The sequence below is a fragment of the Rhynchophorus ferrugineus genome, unplaced genomic scaffold (assembly GCF_030347505.1).
Source record: "Rhynchophorus ferrugineus isolate W39M unplaced genomic scaffold, kcgeb_rfMv2 rfM2, whole genome shotgun sequence".
NCBI classification, from domain to species: Eukaryota; Metazoa; Arthropoda; class Insecta; order Coleoptera; family Curculionidae; genus Rhynchophorus; species Rhynchophorus ferrugineus.
The window spans coordinates 31,240,226-31,261,648 of NW_027472581.1; the positions used below are offsets into that span (position 1 = coordinate 31,240,226).

General features: G+C 32.8%; 1 protein-coding gene and 1 long non-coding RNA gene across 2 annotated transcripts in view; one reads left to right on the forward strand and one right to left on the reverse strand.

Annotated features, from left to right (window-relative positions):
- LOC143190579 (muscle M-line assembly protein unc-89-like) overlaps nt 1-21,423 on the reverse strand; it is a 564,424-nt gene that overhangs the window by 219,579 nt on the left and 323,422 nt on the right. Inside the window, exon 3 of the mRNA XM_076394969.1 lies at nt 15,294-15,429. Within this exon, the coding sequence (XP_076251084.1) occupies nt 15,294-15,429 (136 nt within the window). The remainder of the gene's footprint in view (nt 1-15,293; nt 15,430-21,423) is intronic.
- On the forward strand, nt 7,108-11,808 carry LOC143191799 (uncharacterized). Its single transcript, XR_013004625.1, has 2 exons — nt 7,108-7,235; nt 11,602-11,808. It is a non-coding gene; the product is annotated as an uncharacterized LOC143191799 (long non-coding RNA).

The window sequence follows — 21,423 nt, forward strand, 5'->3', positions numbered from 1 at the left end:
TTCATTACCATTCACGATACGCCACATAAACAGAACCGCGATATCGAAAAGGTTCGAAAGACACTTTTATTCAATTTGTATGGTAGCTATTTCGCCCCCTTTGTTTTCGGTTCTTTTAGAAACAGATGATTCATGAATTTTTAAACATAGTGAAGAAATTTTTTGAAAGGTTAACTGCGTTTTAATCCAATTCGCTGTTATTGCTTTCCAATGAAGTTTTTCTATCATTCACATCGTTCTTTATCCTTTTAACTCTATTGAAATGAAATTTACTGTTGGGATACGATATAAGTTGCTAAACGTGTTTGAAGAGCTTGGTAGCAGATTTCATCATATCAAACAACAAAAGTGATAAGTGACGAAAACTTTGCAGCAAACTTGCAGCCCTCCATGATCTAGGCGTATACAATAGATAACTCAATAATACTAAAAGGAAGACTGTTATTTCATATAGAGAAGCGTTAAACCATCGAGTTTAAGTTATGGTAGTTTACTTAACAGTTGTCTGCATTGATAGTTTACATTTTTACCAACACATATCGCTGATTAAAATACAAGCAAACACCTAATATTTTTACTGTGTGTTTTTAGTTGGAATTACTATTGGAATTTTTTAATGAAATCAGTCAGAGCATATTATAAATAAATAATTAGTCTACACCGCCCCCGCAATTCCTCGAAATTCGAACCAAATGCAAACTGCAGCAGTAGCAGTAATTAGTTTGCCAATAAACAAGTCAAAATAAACAAGTTTATAGATGATTTGCTTTAATATACATCTAAATAAAAGAGGATGCGTCGCAATATCAACATAGGCAATTCCAGTTACAAATGAATAAATAGTCAATCAAGATACTCTAGTATTTAATTGATTATTCGCTTTGATAAGTAATTCACGTTTTAAATGTTTTCAACGGAATATACTGCATATTTATTTGTCTTTCAAATCCTTGCTGAATATTACGTGAACTAACGATTTGATCGACGAATTGCTTTAAAGTCGGTTATTAAAAAAGGAGGAGGTTGTATGTTCGGTTGTATATATATTCTTTTAATGTATGTTCACCGATTTCTTGGTCAATTATAGGGCGATTTTCAGTATATTTTTGCAGAGTGCACTTTCGAGGTGATCCCATTGTAACCAAGTAAGGATATTATGGCGGAATCCGGGAAAATCGAGGGAAACCCTCAAAATTTCTTAAACCTAAAATAATCAGATATTTTTTTATAATGTTATTGCTGAACTTAAGTGACGGAAAATCGGAAATAGTTCATGGTAAAAGTCATTCAGTTTGTTTTTTAAACACTAACTGTATCGTATGAGGATATTACAGACAACTGCTTCTATGGTGAAATTGTTAGAGCTTTCAGCTTACACGTGGAGATAGTGGGTTCGATTCTCGATGGGGGCGACAATTTTTTGTTGTTTTAGATTGGTTAGAACGTTTCGCAAACCACCTACGCTAGGTAGCGGATGCCGGCGATTGAACCGTTTATTAGTTTCAATTATTGTTTCTTTCTTTCTTTATTACTATTTTCTACTTGGACTACCCATTGTAATATCTAATAAAATAGGTCGGTAATTTATTGAGTAATTTATTAAGTAATAAGTAATGTAATACTAAAAAGAGAAAATATAATATTTTGAGCAAAAAAATTGAACTGGCTTCAAAAATATGTCAGTTCGTTGGTAATGGTAATTTGTTGCCCATACCGACTTCAAAATGTTCAGTTGGTAGTAGTTAAAATAATATTGTAAATAAATAAATAGGTTTAGTATTAAGCTAAATTGTATCTATATATAGTAGAATATAAAATACGTGTAGTAGACTAAATAAAGGTTAAATAAAATTTTCGTTTATTTTTATTTAGTTATTTTTTTATGTATATTTTCTTAAAGTCTCCTTTTACCAACTAGGGGTCTATCTAGACTGGACCTACAGTTTGACATGGGCTCCGAACCGCGGTTCTCGGCATTAAGCCTACCGACTGACGAGTGACCAACTTAGAAATCATCCCAGACGACATCCCAACCCAGGTCTTACCCAGCCTGATTACTGGTGTGACTGGGATCATTTCCCTTGTCGGATTTTGCACTCTTACCTAGAAAAATCACAAATATAAAACAATCACAAACATAAATTTACGACCCCAGCCCCTGCAGGATTCGAACCCGCGACTATCGCAACAGTAGGTGGACCTGTTCTGTCGCCTTTACCACTGCGCCACCAAGCCGGCTTTATTTGGTTATTACAACGATTGTTATGGATATATTTTATTTTAAAACGTTTTTTTGTGTTAAAATTCTAAGTTTGATAGTTTATTACTTTTTATTGAGTCGCTTATTTATTTTTTGAAGTCGGTTAAATTTTTTTGTTGAAAATAGTTTATTGTGTATCTGATTGTTCCCATTGATCCCATTACTGTGTATGAAAATTAGAATGTAACGATGGCTAAAGTAAGGTAAATGCGAATTCTTGTATGTTCTTAGTACTTCCGAAGCATATTGGTTTGGAAAATAAGTAATTGAACTTAATTCTTCCTGGTTGGTTTAAAGTCAATTAATTACTTAGTATCAAAGTTATTGCTTTTTGAAAGTAGTTATATCACGGAAGGTCATATTTTAATTTTTTGAGATAAGGGAACAAGAGTGTAGTGCAAGTTGATCGAAAATTGTATTGTATGTATGGTATTTTGGATAGAATATAATCTAAAACTAAATGTTTATGCTTCAACATTTCGAAGTTACAAATTTTGGTGATATGAATTTACCGTTTTATTAGATAAATTATACTCAGATGTAATTATAAACTGTGGTGTTCTGAAACCTTGAGAATTTTAAAAACCACAAAAGACTTTCAAAATAAATGTTTTTAAATATAGTTTCAAAGTTACAGAAAATATATCAACAAATAAATCATAACAAAATATAAAGATTAGTAAAAAATAATAAATATAATCCACTGGATTATTAAAACAAACTTTTATTTTCCTCCAAATATTGCAACTGTTTTTAGTCGTAAACAGAAATTATCTTTTTTTATGGGACTATAATGATCGATGGCCCTATTCGGTCGCTATCGCAGTTGGCACTGCACCTAAATCGTCAAATTTTATTAACAAGGCAATTCCTATCGACGTTACTGCCTGTTTTTCCGAACAATTTTATCAAATCGATGGTAAATATCGATAATTGTCTATTCCGGCGCCTATTCAATCGTAATGGCCGCTGTAGTTATACCCATAATTAAAGTTTGGTAATAAACAGGCCAGAATACTATTTAGAGTGGTTTTTCATCGGTAACACTATCGATGTGTTACATCGTGATTTAGTCCAATATTTTCTGAAATTACCGTAATAAATTACGTTCCATTTTCTTTCGATTAGCTGGAATAACGAACATGTAAACGAAAATGTTGGTTTTAATGCATTTTGTTTAATTTATCATAATAATGACATATTTCTATTGTTCTGTTAGATACATTTACTTTATAGCCGGCTTGGTGGTGCAGTGGTAAAGGCGATGGGACGATCCTCCTACTGTTCGAATCCTACTGGGGCATGGTCGTAAATTTATGTTTGTGATTGTTTAAAATTTGTGAATGTTCTAGGCAGCAGTGTAAAATCCGACATGGAAAATGATCCCAGTTACGCCAGTAAACAGGCTGGGTAAGACCGGATGTTTTCTGGGATGATTTCTAAAGTTGGTCACTCGCCAGTCGGTAGTCTTAATGTTGAGGACTGTTGAGGACCGTAGTTCGTAGCCCACGTTAAACTTTAGGCCCAGTTCAGATAAACCCATAGTTGGTAAAAGGAGACTTTAAAATATATTTAAAAAAATAAATAAATTTATTTTGTGTTACTTTTTGATAATACTGTGCCTATAAATAAGTTCGGTTAACTTTTAACATTATTATGAGCGCTTCAAGTATTCAATTTATATTGTTTTTAGTTTTATATCAAAGCTTTTGCCTTTTACTATGATTTATGGTCATAATACTCTAAGTGTTATATCATGCAAGATATTATTCTGAGGTTTCAAGAATAGTGATTCTAGTATTCATGATGAGCTTTGTTTTTAAAAAAATATTGAAAGATAAGAAACTAGAAGCATTATATAATGAAGTTTCATGTTAAATACAAGACAAGTTTCTAGAACGATTGGGAAATATGCACCAAGGAGTTTCATTACATCTAAAATTTATGGTAATGATTTACAATTAAAGCCATGATGAAATTAATGCCTTATGAAATTAAACACAAAATTTTCTTAGGAACTGTTGATTTAAAATCAAGGAAAATAGAGCTGTGACTGGGATAAAAACATGATAAGGCAACATCGACGCTGAACAAATGACAAATGAAAATTTACCAGTTATAGAGTTATTGATTTTGTGTGTAGCTATAGTGTATGTACTTTGTGGAATTTTATAAATAATGTAATTGTCTGTTATATTTGATAGTTTGGTTGCCTGTTTTAAAAACTGGTTGTTCCTGGAAGGTCAGTAGGTTTGTAAACTTAGTACAGAAGAAGTTTTAAAATTGCAGGTTTTTTTAGTTTATTGCTTCACGACATTATAGTCACCTCCCGCGCTTTGTTCAAGATTTGTCACTTATCATTTTTCGACAAACCAGTACTACATGCTTTTTCCGTTTAGTTTAAAGCCTTTCCTTCTTGTTCCTAGCTTGTTGGTTATGTTATGTCGTAATTCAATATATTTGATTATTAATATAAATCGGCGTTACGTGGTACGTTATATATTTGTATTACTTTCAACATTAGTGTAATTACTAGCCAAAAATGGTTATGTGCGGCAAAATATATGTCTATAAAATTTTATCGTTTATTGCTATACATTAACTAAGGGTACTGCTAAATAAGAAGTAAGTAATGTGAATATTTTTATTTTAAAGCTATTTGTTAGTCAAATGCCAAATTTTAATTCCGTCTTAATTTTAATTAAAATTATTCTGGAACTTCAAGGATCCTTACTATCGGGAACTCCAAAAATCAGGATATTTTTTAAGAGGCGTTTTAACTGACAGACGATCAGCTTGTAAATACTATCAAATGAATATTTCCCGGTTATATCGATGTTGAAAAGTTGAATAGTTCTTTTAATCTTTGAGAAATATATAATTTTGTCTGTTCATAGCATCTTCATCCATTTTATAGGGATCTGCATTATTAACTTACATTGTTATTTTTGGGTAATATCCTTTTATATTGCCTTAATTTCTAGTGTTAAGCAACAAATGTTCCATCATCAAATACTTCTCTAGCATTCTGGAGTTTCCCCTCCTATGTAACATGTAACAGATCAATTGAAAAGCCCCCGGCTCATCATAGTAAAACACATTTTTTTGGCAAAATCATTTTTTTTATTCAGCATAATTCCCTTCAAGGATGGTACACTGATTATAGCAACCCTCCAAATGTTCGATGCCATTTTTGTAGTACGATTTGTCCTTTGCTTCAAAATAGGCCTAAGTTTCGGCGATTACCTCTTCATTCGACGAAAATTTCTTCCCAGCGAGCATTCCTTTGAGATCTGAGAACAGGAAATAGTCGCTGGGGGCCAGATCTGGAGAATACGGTGGATGAGGAAACAATTCGAAGCTCAATTTAAGGATTTTTGCCATCGTTTTCATCGTTGACTTGTGACACGGTGCATTGTCTTGGTGAGGTTCCTTTTTCTTCAAATGCAGCCGTTTTTCGGGGATTTTGTCATTGAAACGGTCCAATTACCCTGTTGATTGTCATTCCTTTTTCAAGGTAGTCAATGAAAATTATTCCATGCACATCCCAAAGAACAGACGCCATAAACTTGCCAGCCGACTGTTGCGTTTTCCCGCGCTTTGGAGCGGGTTCATCGTGTGCAGTCCACTCGGACGACTGTCGATTGGACTTTGGAATGAAATGATAGCCATGTTTCATCCATTGTCACATATCAACGCAAAAATTCCTGTTTGTTACGCTTAATCATCTTCAAATACTGCCCTGAATTTTCTACTCGTCGTTGGTATTGGTTAAAAGTGAGCTCGCGCGGCACCTGCCACATTCAGTTGATATCTTTAGAGTGACTGCTATTTCATTAAATTTCAATTTACGGTCATTCAAAATCATTTTGTGGATTTTTTAAATGTTTTCGTCGGCAACAACCTCTCTTGTCATCCACTGCGTTCGCCGACTTCGGTGCTGATTTCACCACGTCTAAACTTAGCATACCAATCAGTGATGGTTGATTTTCCTGGGGCAGTATCCGGAAATTCGGCATCAAGCCGAGTTTTTGGTAAACTGTATTTTTTTCCCTTCAAAAAGCAATATTTCATCAACACGCGAAATTCCTTTTTATCCATTTTCTTACAATAATAAAAGTTGCTTCACTTAAAATGCTATAATTCACAAACTAATGATGCGACAGCTGTCAAATTTATAGATGCATCTTTTGAGGGTTAGGGCTAAGTAAAAAACATATGGATTTAATTCTAGTAGCGCCATCTATTTGTCAGGCATCTTTTGATGTTTAGGACTAACTAAAAAATATATGGATGTAATTCTAGTGGCGCCATCTATGTGTCAGGCTGGGGACTTGAGATGTTATACCCTCCCATTAGCCCCATTATCATCCACAAATAATTGATGAAGAAGGGTAGGCTACAACACCATAGCGCTTATCTAAATATTTATTTTCCATAGTAGATTGTGTGAGAAGAAAGGTTACCGCCTTAAATTCGAATTCATGGTTAGCTGTTTGATTTTTTTTAATGAAAACATGGCGGCGTTGGAATATCTTTGGAAGTATACAATTTGTGATGTATAATTTGGTTTATGAAGCTGAAGAAAAGAACGTATTTTTACCAGTCCAGTGATATAAACATTTCATTGCAGTGGGTGTTAAATTGTTAGAGTTTTGCAACCTTGTACAAATAAACATTCACATTTTCATTTATAAAGTTTAAGCTATAAATATTGTTACGCAGTAGCAGCAATTTTATCATAATGAGTCAGCTTTCGGTTAATTGTTTCCGATATCTCGCAGGTCCATTTAAAGTTAGAGCGTCACTACTGATAATCGGTATACTAACTAGACGCAACTAATTACGGTATATTAATAATAAAGCGCGCGGTAAACTTTTCTGTTAGTTGAAACCTTACCTGTATGTGTCTGTGTGTATACCTGCACACGAAACTGAATTTGCTACTGTCGAGTTTACCGTTTCGTTTTGTCAGGTAAAGTTTAGAACGTTTTCTAATCTTGCGGTAATATACGAGCTATAGTCGGGTTGAGAGCAGCGGGACAAAAGAAGTTCACCGTTCGTGTTTCCTCGTAAATTGTCAAATATTGTCTCGTATAAGGGATGAGCGTCGGGTCGGAACTTACCCAAGGGCTAATATCAAAACTTTATGATACTATGTTAATATAGGTGTGTCTATTTTTGGCGTTATAAACTGCTGAAATACCTGCAAATGCTCGCATTATTGCTGTTATAGTAGATTATAGTTACACGTTAAAGTTTTGATGAGCGACAATCAGAAGCATTATAAAAATTAAGACTACAAAGGTTTTACGTATAGAAATTAGACCATTTAAATTTATAGGACAGTTGGTCGTTTTTAAATTTATTAGGTTGTAAATTATTTGGTTGCTTGAATAAAATTTGTCCAAAAAAAGTATTAGTTGCTTGCCTGTATTGTGATCATGTTTTCAATTTAAAGAGCTCTTTACTGACAAAAACTGATATAATTAATTATATAATTTTGCATCATTTAATAAAACTCTCCATTTTTCTGGCAATATGGTGATACCGAGTCGAAAGTGTGATGTTGATCGATCTAAACATGTATCGTTCATCATTTTTACAATATGTGACCGAATATTGTTACTCAAGAGGATGACTTTGCCTCTGATACATTCAGCTGTTTTTTTTATGTTTTTCTTTATTACAATAAGTTGTTTAAATGATTCATATAACGTCGGCAGCTACATCTAGTAATAGTTTTATTCCATTTTAACAACTCGTTAAATATTACACCTTGCCGATTCCACCATAGTATATCAAGATTTTCGGTGTCGATGCCCATGTGGAGTCATAACTCTCCTGAAATAATCCAATACCTCCTCCGCTTCATCGTCTTCAGCTACAATAATAATGTTGAAACGCTTCAAGCATTTTCAGTTAGACAGAGATATGACGCATTGTAAATGTTTTGACTACAATGCGAAAATTGTAGGAGAAACCTCATCAAATAATTGTTGCAATTCATTGACTGCGAACCTTTTGGTCATATCAGCGATTATTTATAATTAAGATCAAAATCGACACTTTTAAAAGGTTGAAACTTAAACCAGCAATCGGAATTGACAACAACTTTGGCAGCAGATTTCTTAATAAGAAAAGTAATGTATCTCGAAAATATAATTTTGATTTCACGACTGGCGTCTGTATACTCTGAATAACTTGATAAATGTTAAAAATGTTAAAAAGCTATCGGATCATTAGTTTGTGAATTATAGCATGTTGAGCATTTTAAGCAACTTTTATTAAAAAAAAAGGATAAAAAGGAAATTCACTTGTTGATAAAATATTGCTTTTGAAAGGAAAAAATACATTTGAAGCAAAAACTTGGCTTGATGCCGAGTTTGCGGACACTGCCCCAGGAATATCAACCATCAAGTATTGGTATGCTAAGCCTAGACGTGGTGAAATAAGTACAGAAGATGGTGAACGGCGTGGAAAGCCAAAAGAGGTTGTTATCGACGAAAACATTAAAAAATACACAAAATTATTTTGAATAACCATAAATTATAATTGAATGGAATAGCAGCCACTCTAAAGATATCAACTGAACGTGTACATCATATCATTCAGGAATATTTGGGTATGAGAAAGCTCTGTTCAAAGAAGGTGCCTCCCGAGCTGACTTTTGACAAAAATTAACGACGGGTTGATGATTCGCAGCAGTGTTTAAAGATGATTTTAATAATAAGCCCGAGTATTTGCACCGATATGTGACAATGGATGAAACATGGTTCCGTCATTTAACTCCGAAGTCCAATCGACAGTCATCCAAGTGTCATAAAGTACATAAAGAACCCGCTGCAATGCGTGAAAAAATGATACAGTCGGCTGGCAAGGTTATGACGTCTGTATTTTGGGATACGCATGGAATAATTTTCACTAACTACCTTGAGAAAAGAGGACAGCGACTATTACATAGCGTTATTGGACCATTTGAAGGACGATATAGCCGAAAAATGGCTGCATTTGAAGAAAAAATTGGAGGGCCGCTATAATTAGTGTATCACCCCTGAAGGGAATTATGTTGAATAAAAAAAATAATTATGGCAAAAATATGTGTTTTACTATGGTAGGCCGGGGACTTTTCTATTTCAACTCTGTTACAGAATGAAGAAAAATAGTTGAAGATGGAAGTATGTTTTTCATTTATTTCAGGTTTTCTACAATAGCGATTTAAATAACAGATTAAGATCTATATTAGACAAGTTCGTCGAAAAGAAAGAGATATTTCCGTTAACAGAAATGAAAGAATTCGTAATTGTTTTTAATTATAGTATTCCCCAATTTCAATACGCTTAAGCTAATAATCGCTTAGTTTATGGATTCGATCGTTGTAGAGGGTTTCGAATAATAAATATTTCGTGTGTTAACTAATATTTCTCCATAATTTTTGAGCTGTTAGACGAGCAAATGCATTATACAGTAATTACATGCACTATATGATAAAATATGACATATATATGGTAATATGTATGTAAATTTCTGTAAAATTTCACCTTCCTTTACCTTCTGGTTATTTATTTGGCCATTATCGGTCAGTTATGAAGTGACAATTCCGTTCTAATTTCATTTATTTTCTTTTTCCGAAAAAAAGGTATATTTCTGTTGGCTTATTTTTTATTGTTTTTGTGCATTGTCCTTTGTGAATAACTTCTCGTCAAGAACTAAACTATATATAAACAATATGCCTGTGAGTGCGATATGATTTTAAAGGTTTTTATTTTGCTTCTAATGCGGTTCTTGCACTACCAACAGCAACAATGATAACGTGCTTTGCAAAGCGTTATAAGAAATACAAGGAAAGACATTTTATTAACACTAATTTATTGCTATTCAAAATTTCAGCTCTGTTATTTTAATTAAGATTTATGAGATTTAGTTTTCACAAAGTATCTCAAAGTAAAGTTTATAATTGTTCAGAATATGTTACAAAGTAATAGGAGCCATAGAGAGATTAGATTTTTCACTTAAGTGGTGAGCCACAGTATTTGTCAAAAATATTTACAGGTCAGTACAATACTAGAAATAATCAAAATGTAAGTGTGCAAGAGCATGAGGAGGTACAAGAACTGTTAACCAGTCTTCCTTTAATAAACTTTTCACATAAGAAACGTGCAAATGCTTTAAAGTTGCGTTCCTACAAAATTATATTCATGCAAAAATTAAAATTCCAGGGTACCAGTCAGGAATTTGACTTTGTAAACTGTATAATGATGCGATTTTCAACATATTTTATCAACGATATTTATCTTAATAGACACGTATTTAAGCAAAATATGGTCACCCAAGCCATGAATCCGAATGACAAGCATCAGAAAAGTCTAATTGACGGGAATAAGGTTTTACGTTGGTACAAGGAACTAGTGCTCTTGTTTATTTGAAGATCCATAAGTAAGGCTTGCATTTGGACTATATATTCTTTAAATAAATGAGCTTCCAATTTCTGTACTTTATAATAGTTAGTTGTATAAATAATAACATATTTGCTTTGCCTAAAATTAATAAATGTACAAAATTTTGTACTTTAAATTTTACTATTTATGTAGAGCATGTTAATTTTTTAAGTCCATACGAAATCTTCTCTCAAAGCCTAAGGAACTAATAATTTTATTCTAACAAACGATACGATAAAATATGAGAAATTATCTACAAGAGCCGAGAGATCATATTGGGAGTTAATTAATATTTTGAACAAACTTTTCTCAACTAAAATCAAATAAAATCTGGTTTTGAGTTCATTAAACATACAGTATTGTAAAATATCTTAAAATCCTGGAAAGACTTGGTTTATGTTTTAGGATGGTGTTACTGGCGGACCTTACATCTTTTGAAAACTAACTAATGTTATGCTGTTACCAATTAATATGTTAGTCGGACGCAATTTGCTTGTAATTACAAGGAGTAATATGATACACTAGCTGTGACAATCGATTCCTCACTTCCTAAGTTAACGTGTTATAAATTATTTTGGGGGAATTCATTAAACAAATCTACATATATACATATATACATATATACATATATACATATATACATATATACATATATACATATATACATATATACATATATACATATATACATATATACATATATACATATATACATATATACATATATACATATATACATATATACATATATACATATATACATATATACATATATACATATATACATATATACATATATACATATATACATATATACATATATACATATATACATATATACATATATATATATATACATATATACATATATACAAATATATAATTTTTTTTTGTTTGTTTCAGATTATGGGTGGAGTACATTTTAGTAAGGTCATTTTATTAATGGTAATAGTTACTTTGATGGCTATAGAAACCGAAGGTATTTTAATTCGTCTATTTCAAAAGTTGCTGTATTTTATAACAAAGATTTTGGAAAAATTTTTTAATATACCTGTGACTCTTATAGGATAATATCTAGAATGATATAGAATATATGAAATATGTTGTGTATGTTTATGTTGTTTTATTTATTACCTATTATGAACTGATTTTGATTTATTTTAAAATTGTTATAATGTTATATGAAAAGATAATGGAAATAACTGTGTTGTAATGTCGAACATTTTAAGTTGAATAACTTTACATTTTTATTATATAACATTAGAATAATATTTTTTACTGAAAAACATTAATAACACAAAGCAAAATTACAATTGTTACCTCTTATTATATTATTTTGATCTCAGCAGTAGCTTAAATGTAAAAAACTCAATCAATGATATTAAAATACTAATTTAAAATAACATTTGTATATAGGCAAATGGTTGATGAAATACCAGCTATTAGAGCAGAGTTAATGGTCGTACTGGACAAGCATCTCATCCAAAAATGGGACAATCTACTAGCTGACAGCAACACTTACAATCTTTTGAAAGAAAACCTACCCTCAAGGTTAAAGTAAATCACTGTTACTGGAATAAAATCTGTACAAAAATAAATCTGACTGAACAAAAAAAAACTTCTCCGAGTGTCAATCCAACTTATATTATTGCTAAATGTTAGGTACTTATCAGATTTATGATATATTTATTTAAGACAAAATGATGTATTTCTGGCAACCTGACGACACCCAGCTGAAGGAACTATGTCGGTTTAGCAGCAACCATCATGAAAATCATCTATGTGTTTCTTTCAAATTATCGTTTTTTCAGCATTTCATAACCGTGTTCCTGCATCTGAACAATTGGCAATATAAAATAGTTAGAGTCTGCAATTGATCGCGGCTCTAATCAGCTACTTCGAACAAAAGCCACATAATGAGACCGCCATGATTGTTAATAAATTGCGTTAGGGTGGTGAGTATTGATATCATTAAATATTAAGTTGTTACAGCTTTATTGGACAGTGTTTTTATCCTTTTGCAACTGCACTTAATATTATTACAAGCACTAAGAGAGGTGAATACAAACAGAGACAATACAATACGGATGATAAATGAAGATTACCTTCGTGTTAGCAGTAGTCGAAGTCAAAGTTATGAAATATATAAGAACTTTGAGTAGTTTTTTAGTTACATAATTATTTCAGAGGAAATTGTTAGTCTGGAAAGCATCCATAAGAAGATTAGGGATATGAAACTCTTTGGGAGATGTAACTCATAACTTCATACACTGTTACTAAACATAGGATTTAAATGGTGTAAATATAATCTACGAAAAGGACTAATAGAACTATAAAGCATTGCTTTTAAAAGAATACCAGTCAAAAACATATTTCTAAAGCATCTAAACTAGACATGGGTATTAACATTCGACCACTCTTGGATAAACGATAATAAAGAGTATAACGACAACAAGAAGTTCATGGACAAGGATAAAAGTTAAAATAACGTTTTATTAGTTTTTGTTAGTCATAATATTTTTTAATAATTTATTGAATATATATTATTGTTCATGATAGAAACAGGCATTGATTTATTTTAATTTTTATTTATTTTAGTTTTTGAGTAATTTGCTCTTTTTTAGAAGCAAGCCTGAAAAAGATACTCTGTAGAAAGAAGTATTCTCTAAAATAATATCCTCGGTTTGGAAGGATTCTATCAGATAGGCAGAAGAAGAAATTCAGATATGGTGGAATTGTGCCCTTGTTCACAATTCCATAGATTAGAAATTAACAATTTGGTAACTCACTTGTGATTCTGATAGTGAGAGGGACCAAATAAAACGTTTTTATGATGAATGAGTGATAAGAGGAGACAAACTTGATTATATAACTTAAACTTGATATTTGATGATTATATAATTAATACATGATAACTGTAGAAAATAGTATTGTAGAGTTTGAAAGATATATAAGTAGTTCAGAATATACATGAGCATTGGTTTAGAATTTATAACGAAAAATACTAAATGATTGGCAGATATGTACCCAAAGTAATGTTAAAAGACGTTTATAGTGAGATTTTGATCTAAACAAAGATTTGTTATCAAATTCGCTAGTATATGTACATGATATAGTGCAGATTATATTAACAAGTGCATAGACATGGGAATATATACTCACAAAAATTATGGAATTATCACATTAGGAAAGAATTAGCGGTTCTTTATGTTTCCATTCAACCAGAATGGAGAATGGTAACATCTAGTCGGATACAGCTGGTAAATTAACAGGTCAATTGAAAAGTTTACGGCCTACCCTAGTAAAACACATTTTTTCGCAAAATTATTTTTTTTGTTCAACATAATTCCCTTCAAGGGTGATACACTGATTATAGCGACCCTCCAACTTTTTGATACCATTTTTGTAGTACGATTTATTCTTTGCTTCAAAGTAGGCCTCAGTTTCGTCGATCACCTCTTCATTCGACGAAAATTTCTTCTCAGCGCGCATTCTTTTGAGATCTGAGATAAGGCAATAGTCGCCCAGATCTGGAGAATAGGGTGGATGAGGAAGCAATTCGAAGCCCAATTCATGGAATTTTGCTATAGTTTCACTGACTTGTGACACGGCGCACCGTCTTGGTGAAGCAGAATTTTCTTTTTCTTCAAATGCGGCTGTTTTTCGGCGAATTCGTCCTTCAAACGGTCCAATAACGCTATGTAATAGTCTCTGTTGATGGTCCTTTCTTTTTGCAAGGTAATCAATGAAAATTATTCCTTGCCCATCCCGAAATAGAGTCACCGTAACCTTGCCAACCGACTGTTGTTGTGAAATGATGGAGCCATGTTTTATGATCTTCAAACACTGCTCCGAATCATCAACTCGTCCTGGTTTTTTGGTCAAAAGTGAGCTCGCGCGGCACCCTTTGCACACAGCTTTCTCATACCCAAATATTCGCGACTGATATGATATACACGATCAGTTGATATCTTCAAAATGTCTGCCATTTCATTCAATTTGAATTTACGGTCACTCAAAAAATTTTGTTAATTGTTTTTAATGCTTTCGTCGGTAACAACGTCTTTTAGGCGTTCACGGTTTTCGGTGCTCATTTCATCACGTCTAAATTTGGCATACCAATCTTTGATGGTTGATTTTCCTGGTGCAGTGTTCGGAAACTTCTTCTCTCTTCAGAAAGAAATATTTTTACAAGACGCGAAATTCCTTTTTATCAATTTTTTTTCACAATAACAAAAGTTGCTTCACTCAAAATGTATAAAATGTGTTATAATTCACAAACGAATGATCCGACAGCTGTCAAATTTATACAGGCATCTTTTGACGGTTAGGGCTAACTAATAAACATGTGGATTTAATTATAGTAGGCCATCTATGTATCAGGCCGGGGACTTTTCAATTGAACTGTTTCATGGTAAAACTATGCTAATCACTTAGTGAACCCAAAAAGTCATTTGGTTTATTTTAAGGAAATAGGCAATATCATAATAAATAATATAAAACATAAAATTACATCTATTTCAAAAGTTTCAATTTCTAAATTAATCCGTTTGGTAATTATTAGCTGGCCATACTAATGAATAAAATCTACTTACCAATAACATACATGAAGCCAGCCATCATCTTGGTGTAGAAGTTGGGAGCGTCAGAGGACACTTCGCATTTGTATTTGCCGGTCACTTCCGGTTGAACATTCCTCAATACCACTTCGTTGGGCGTGCTCTTACTCAACTGAAACAAACCAGAGAGGAGCGATATTTGAATGGAGTGCTGGCACATAGGGGACGTCGATTAATTGGATACGGAAACGGGTTTCGGTCGCCGACTTGATTAACTTTGACTTCAGTTCATGCAGAAAATAGAACAATGAAAATGGGATGCATGTTCCGTATTTGCTTTTCATTTATAATTTGACAGCAAAACATAAATTATACTGTGCTCTCGATATCGAATTTATATTTTCCGTTTGGAAATAGTTTATTTAAGATATTTATGGTCTTATGGATGTATATGTATTTATATTGGATTTATAGATTTCACTTCCTACAAATTGTTCTTAGTAGCAGTTCACACTTTTTTATTAGATGGGTAAGAATATAACCAAATGGTTTTGCTGTGTAAAAAGTTTAACAGGTATGCTGTTTTGACTGCTCACAGGAATGTAGCCACTAACAAAAAAAAAACACGAAAGCCATTTGCCGGCTTGGGTGCGCAGTGGTCAAAGCGACCGGACTCTCGTTCTACCGTTGCGGCTTCGAATCCTGCTGAGGCATGACTCTAAATGTATATTTTTTAATCCAAATAGTAAGAGTTTAAAATCAGACGATGAAAATTATCTCAGTTACGCCAGTAACCATGCCACGCTGGGTATGACCGGATATTATCTGTGAAAGTTGGACCACTCGCCAGTCGATAGGCTTAATTCCAAGGACCATGGTTCGGAGCCCACTTGAAGCAGTAGGTCCAGTCCAGATATACTCTAATTGGTCAAAAGGAGACTCTAAAAACCAACAAAATCAACTTGCTAAATTCAATAAAAATTAAACGAATCGGGCTATTTACTAAAATTCCTATTATTTTTAAATATTTAGATGTAATATTTATTATAACAGAATCAAGGAATAAAAATGTTTAAATAATAATGTTTTATAAATTAATGAAAATGGTTTTACTTGAATAATTAAGCAATATTTCATATGGTTTTTTTGTTTATACAACTTTCTGGTTAAAACTAGATATTTTGGTCATAAATAAAACATAACTTAAAAGTTAACTAAAATTAACTAAAAAGTATTAAACTGAATGTAAAAGCGTACATTTTGTTTTGCATTTTAGAAAAATAATTTAATTCAAATAATATACAATCCTGCTATTATTAAATATATTTATTAATGGAACAAACAGAAATAAAGTTTTTTACGCAATATTAAATAAATTTTAATATACTGTAATAAGTAACTAAATATTTTGAATTATATTTTCGTCTATTCCCAATTTACCGTCAAATGTATGACTTTGGGTGAAACAAAATTTTAGCTACACGATGTACTAAACGTGACTCGAATAATTAAATTTCTCTGAAGAAATTGCCCAAATAACTGCTTAATTGAATATTTACAGGAATAAATACCAAGCCGTTTATTGAAAAAAATAAATAATCAAAATTACTTTGATGAAACTACATTTTTTCTGTTTGATTATTATTATTAAATGAATTAAATATGAATATAAGGTGCTTATATATATGGCTGTGGGTTAATTATTTAGACATATTGTTATATGAAAAACATTCTTGAATAACGTTGTAAAGAAATAATTGATGAATTAAGTTTCGTTATTTTTTGATCGTAGTAGAAACTAAATGGAAGGTTTACAAAGGAATTACATTGATTTTTATTTATTTTTGGATTTATATTTTCTATCTCGTCACAAACAATATTTTTCGGTTGTATAAAGGAAACCAATAAAACACGTTTTAACCATAAAACGGATATTTTGGATTAATCTAGTTTATTCCCAATTTTTCAAAAAACGTATAGTTTTTCACTATTTTAATAATACGAGGGTGGTTCAAATATGATCGAGACAAATACTCTGTTTATTTACTATTGAAAAAGTTTACAAAAATTTACGGTTTTTCCAGGTATTTTTTCTATATTTATTTCTAAGTTTTTTGATGCCGGTATCAAAGAATTCTTTGTGCAACTCGGACAGCCATGTGCGCACGAACTCCTCTACCTCGTCGTCGGTGTTGAATTTTTGACCTCCGAGGGCTTCTTTCGGTGGTCCAAACATGTGATAATCGCAAGGTGGCAAATCCGAACTGAAGGGGGGGGGGGTGTTCCAGTACCTCCCACCTTAAATCCCATATTGTATCGAGCGTGAGACGAGCGGTATTATGGCACGCGTTATCCTGGAGAAGAATCGCACTTCGTGCTGGAATGATCCTCCGCTTCGAGCGATAAGGGAGTTTTACGTGTGTTTTCAGAAGGTTATAGTAGTATTCAGCATTATATTAGGCTCGTTGGGTGCAGAGAAAATCGACGTACAGCACGCACCGCCGGTCCAAGGGCACCGTACACAGAACCTTACCCGCGGACCTGGTTGTCTTCGCTTTGACTGGTGTCCCTTCCTCCTTCTTCCTTTACACTTTAGAAGATATCTTGCTTTCGGGAGTGTAATAGTGTACCCATGTCTCGTCTATAGTGGAGATTTGCGTTAAAAACCGTACCCCTCCGCCTTGTATCGCGTCAGCAAGCGGCGACAAACATTCAGTCACCTAAATTTTTACTCGAAGTTCAACAGTTTAGGAATCCATCGCACCGCTATTTTGCGATATTGAATTAAATGTGTTCCTGGATGATAGACTCTAAACTATTAATACTGATGTCGAGTTCAGCAGAAATGTCTGGAACGCTCATCCTACGGTCCGCCAAAACGAATTGTTCTACGCGGCGAATGTTGTCTCGGTCAACGGTTTCGCGGCCATCCTTGAATGATTTGGCCCACTGAAACGCAGCAGTCCTACTTAGCCACTCACTACCGAACTGATTTCGCAAACGTAGAAAAAATTCCGTCTTTTTAACGCCCTCCCACACTAAAAAACGAATGACGCTGCGCTACGGCGGTCGGCATTTGACGTTCCCTCATGGTCGTAGCTCGCGCGTGAAAAGTGCGCTCCCGATGAAAATTATGTCACACTGTTCATAAGGGATCCAGCTATCACATACTGAAGCCACGACCTTCAAAACAAACATGCTTGACATCTACGGCGTTTGTCTCCATCATATGTAAACCGCCCTCGCATTCTAGGGAAATAAATGAATGAACGAGTAGGAGAATGAGTTTGTAAGTTTCTTGTCAGAAATATATCAAAATATAAAACTGTTTACATGACTGCTTGAGAACTGCTTAATTGAAATTATATCAATACACGGCTGGATGAAATAAAATGGTAAGTCGTCTATTGAAAAACTTAAAATTATAATTAAGAAAATCAAACCTATTTTGAAAAAAAATCACTTATGATTATTATTATTATCACTAAAATATGTATATGGTTTAATTTCTCTGCAGTTTAATTAATTAAAAATATTATTAAAATATATCCTTTCATGAATGATGTTGTTTTTAATGATTTTTACAATTATACTATTTATTTCAAGCAACAGCATTGATTTTTATTCATTTTATATGATTCAGCTTTATATTTTCCATTTCGCTACAAACAATGTTTTTCGGTTATATAAAGGAAAATAATAAAATAGGGTTTAACCACAAAAACGGCATAATAATAGCGAATGAACTTGCTCCAAAGAGAAACGGTTTCGTTTGAATATTTTCAGCTTGTTTGCGAAATGTAAGAGAGCTCATTTTAAACAGAAAAACTTTCTGTCTGAAGATATTTTTTCTAGGATAGTGCTTCAGAATGTATGCCTCATTCGGGCATTATAAATAAAAAACTTTTTAAAAAACATTCCCGATTTCAGCCTGGGTACTTGGAGGTTTAGGTCTGTGTAAAGTTTCGTTGTAAATTTAACATTTTTTATCGAAAAATATTTTCTTATTTTAAAAATACTCTTTAGCAAAAAAGTGCTATTACATACTTTGGTTACTCTAATTATTATAAAGGCATCTTTATATACAATATACTTTTAAAATTATATTTTATAGCCTTCTTTGTACCAATTAAACTTTATCTGTAGTAAGCTTATCTATTGATAAGATATCATTCCAGTGTATATTCATTCTTGTTCAGTAATCAATAACAAAGTTACATTACAAAAAAAACATCCCAGAGTAGCTTCCGATAATCTGATCAACTCTTTTTATAATGTAATTTTTACTTCTAATAAATTATTACTAGTCGTTACCCATTAATTTATGTTTATCTATACAGTAATTTAAAATGAGGTGTTTATCTAAGGAAACCCATAATCTCTAATAAAATAAAATGACGTCAAATTTGTAGCACTTTTCCGTGTTTCACCTATTTAGTACACTTCACTCCACAACTATATAAGATTTCAGTTTGTTTGTTATTCGAGTTCATTGCTATTCAAAAGTTACAGGGTCTTTCTTTCTCATTGCAAACATAGCACAAAAATTATTTCATACAATATATTTGTTATATAATTAAAACAACCTACAAGAATTAATGTTCATAACAAATATAATGTAACAGGTCAATTGAAACGTCCCCGGCCTGACACAGATGGCTCTACTAGAATTAAATGCATGCGTTTTTATTTAGCAATATCCTCGCCTTCCGTATAAACTTGACAGCTGTCGTATCATTAGTTTGCGAATTATGGCATTTTGAGAGAAGCAACTTTTGTTATTGTGAAAAAAATAGATAAACAGGAATTTCGCTCGTTGATAAAATATTGCTTCCTAAAGGGAAAAAAATACAGCTGAAGCAAAAACTTGGCTTCATGCCGAGAGTTTGGACACTGCCCCAGGAAAATCAATCATCAAGTATTGGTATACTAAGTTTAGACGTGGTGAAATGAGCACTTAAGACGGTGAACGTAGCGGACGCCCAAAAGAGGTTTTTAACGAAGAAAACATAAAAAAAATCCACAAAATTATTTTGAATGACCGTAAATTGAAACCGAATGAAATAGCAGACAATTTAAAGATAAAGATATCAAATAAACGTGTACGAACGTGTTCATGAATATTTGGGTATGAGAAAGCTCTGTGGCAAAGTTGGTGCCGCACGAGCTCACTTTTGACCAAAAACAACGACGAGTTGATGATTCGGAGCAGTGTTTCAAGATGATCAAGCATAACTAACCCGAGTTTTTGCGTCGATATGTGACAATGGGTGAAACATGGCTCCGTCATTTCACTCCGAAGTCCAATCGATAGTCATCCGAGTGGACTTCACACGATGAACCGGCTCCAAACCGTGGGAAAACGCAACAGACGGCTGGCAAAGTTATGGCGTCTGTATTTTGGGATGCGCATGGAACAATTTTCATTGACTACCTTGAAAAAGGAAGGACCATCAACAACGACTATTATATAGCATTATTGGACCGTTTGAAGGATGAAATCGCGGAAAAACAGCGCATTTGAAGAAAAAGAAAGTGGTGCTTCCCCAAGATATTAGACCGTGTCAAAAGTCCATGAATTAAGCTTCGAATTGCTTCCCCATCTACCGTATTCTCCAGATCTGTCCTCCGCCGATTATTTCCTGTTCTCAGATCTCAAAAGAATACTTGTTGAGAAGAAATTTTCTTCGAATGAAGAGGTGATCGCCGAAACTGGGGCCTACTTTGAATCAAGGGATAAATCGTACTAAAATAATAGTATCGAAAAGTTGGAGGGTCGGAAGGTAATTATGTTGAGTAAAAAAAAATAATTTTGCCAATTGACTAATTGCCAATTTTTTATTTGACCGATTAAATCACTTTTTAAATGATTTTTCAAATATTTTCGGATATAGTTGAATGTTCATGTGCGGAAATAATAATATGATTTCACGTCTTTCTTAATATGACGCATATGTGATAAGGTATAGCACTAACGACTTTATTCTAAATTAAATTCGTATATGTTGGATAAAATCTTAGGGTAAGGTATAAAGACGAACATTCGGCATTGAAATAAATATAAGCAGGAGTGGCTTTAGTAGTATGTTGGGACCGGTCGTGGTGGTAAGGATGTTAAGTAATGTAGTTACAAGCGTTAGTAAACGAAACTAACAATTGGGCTAAG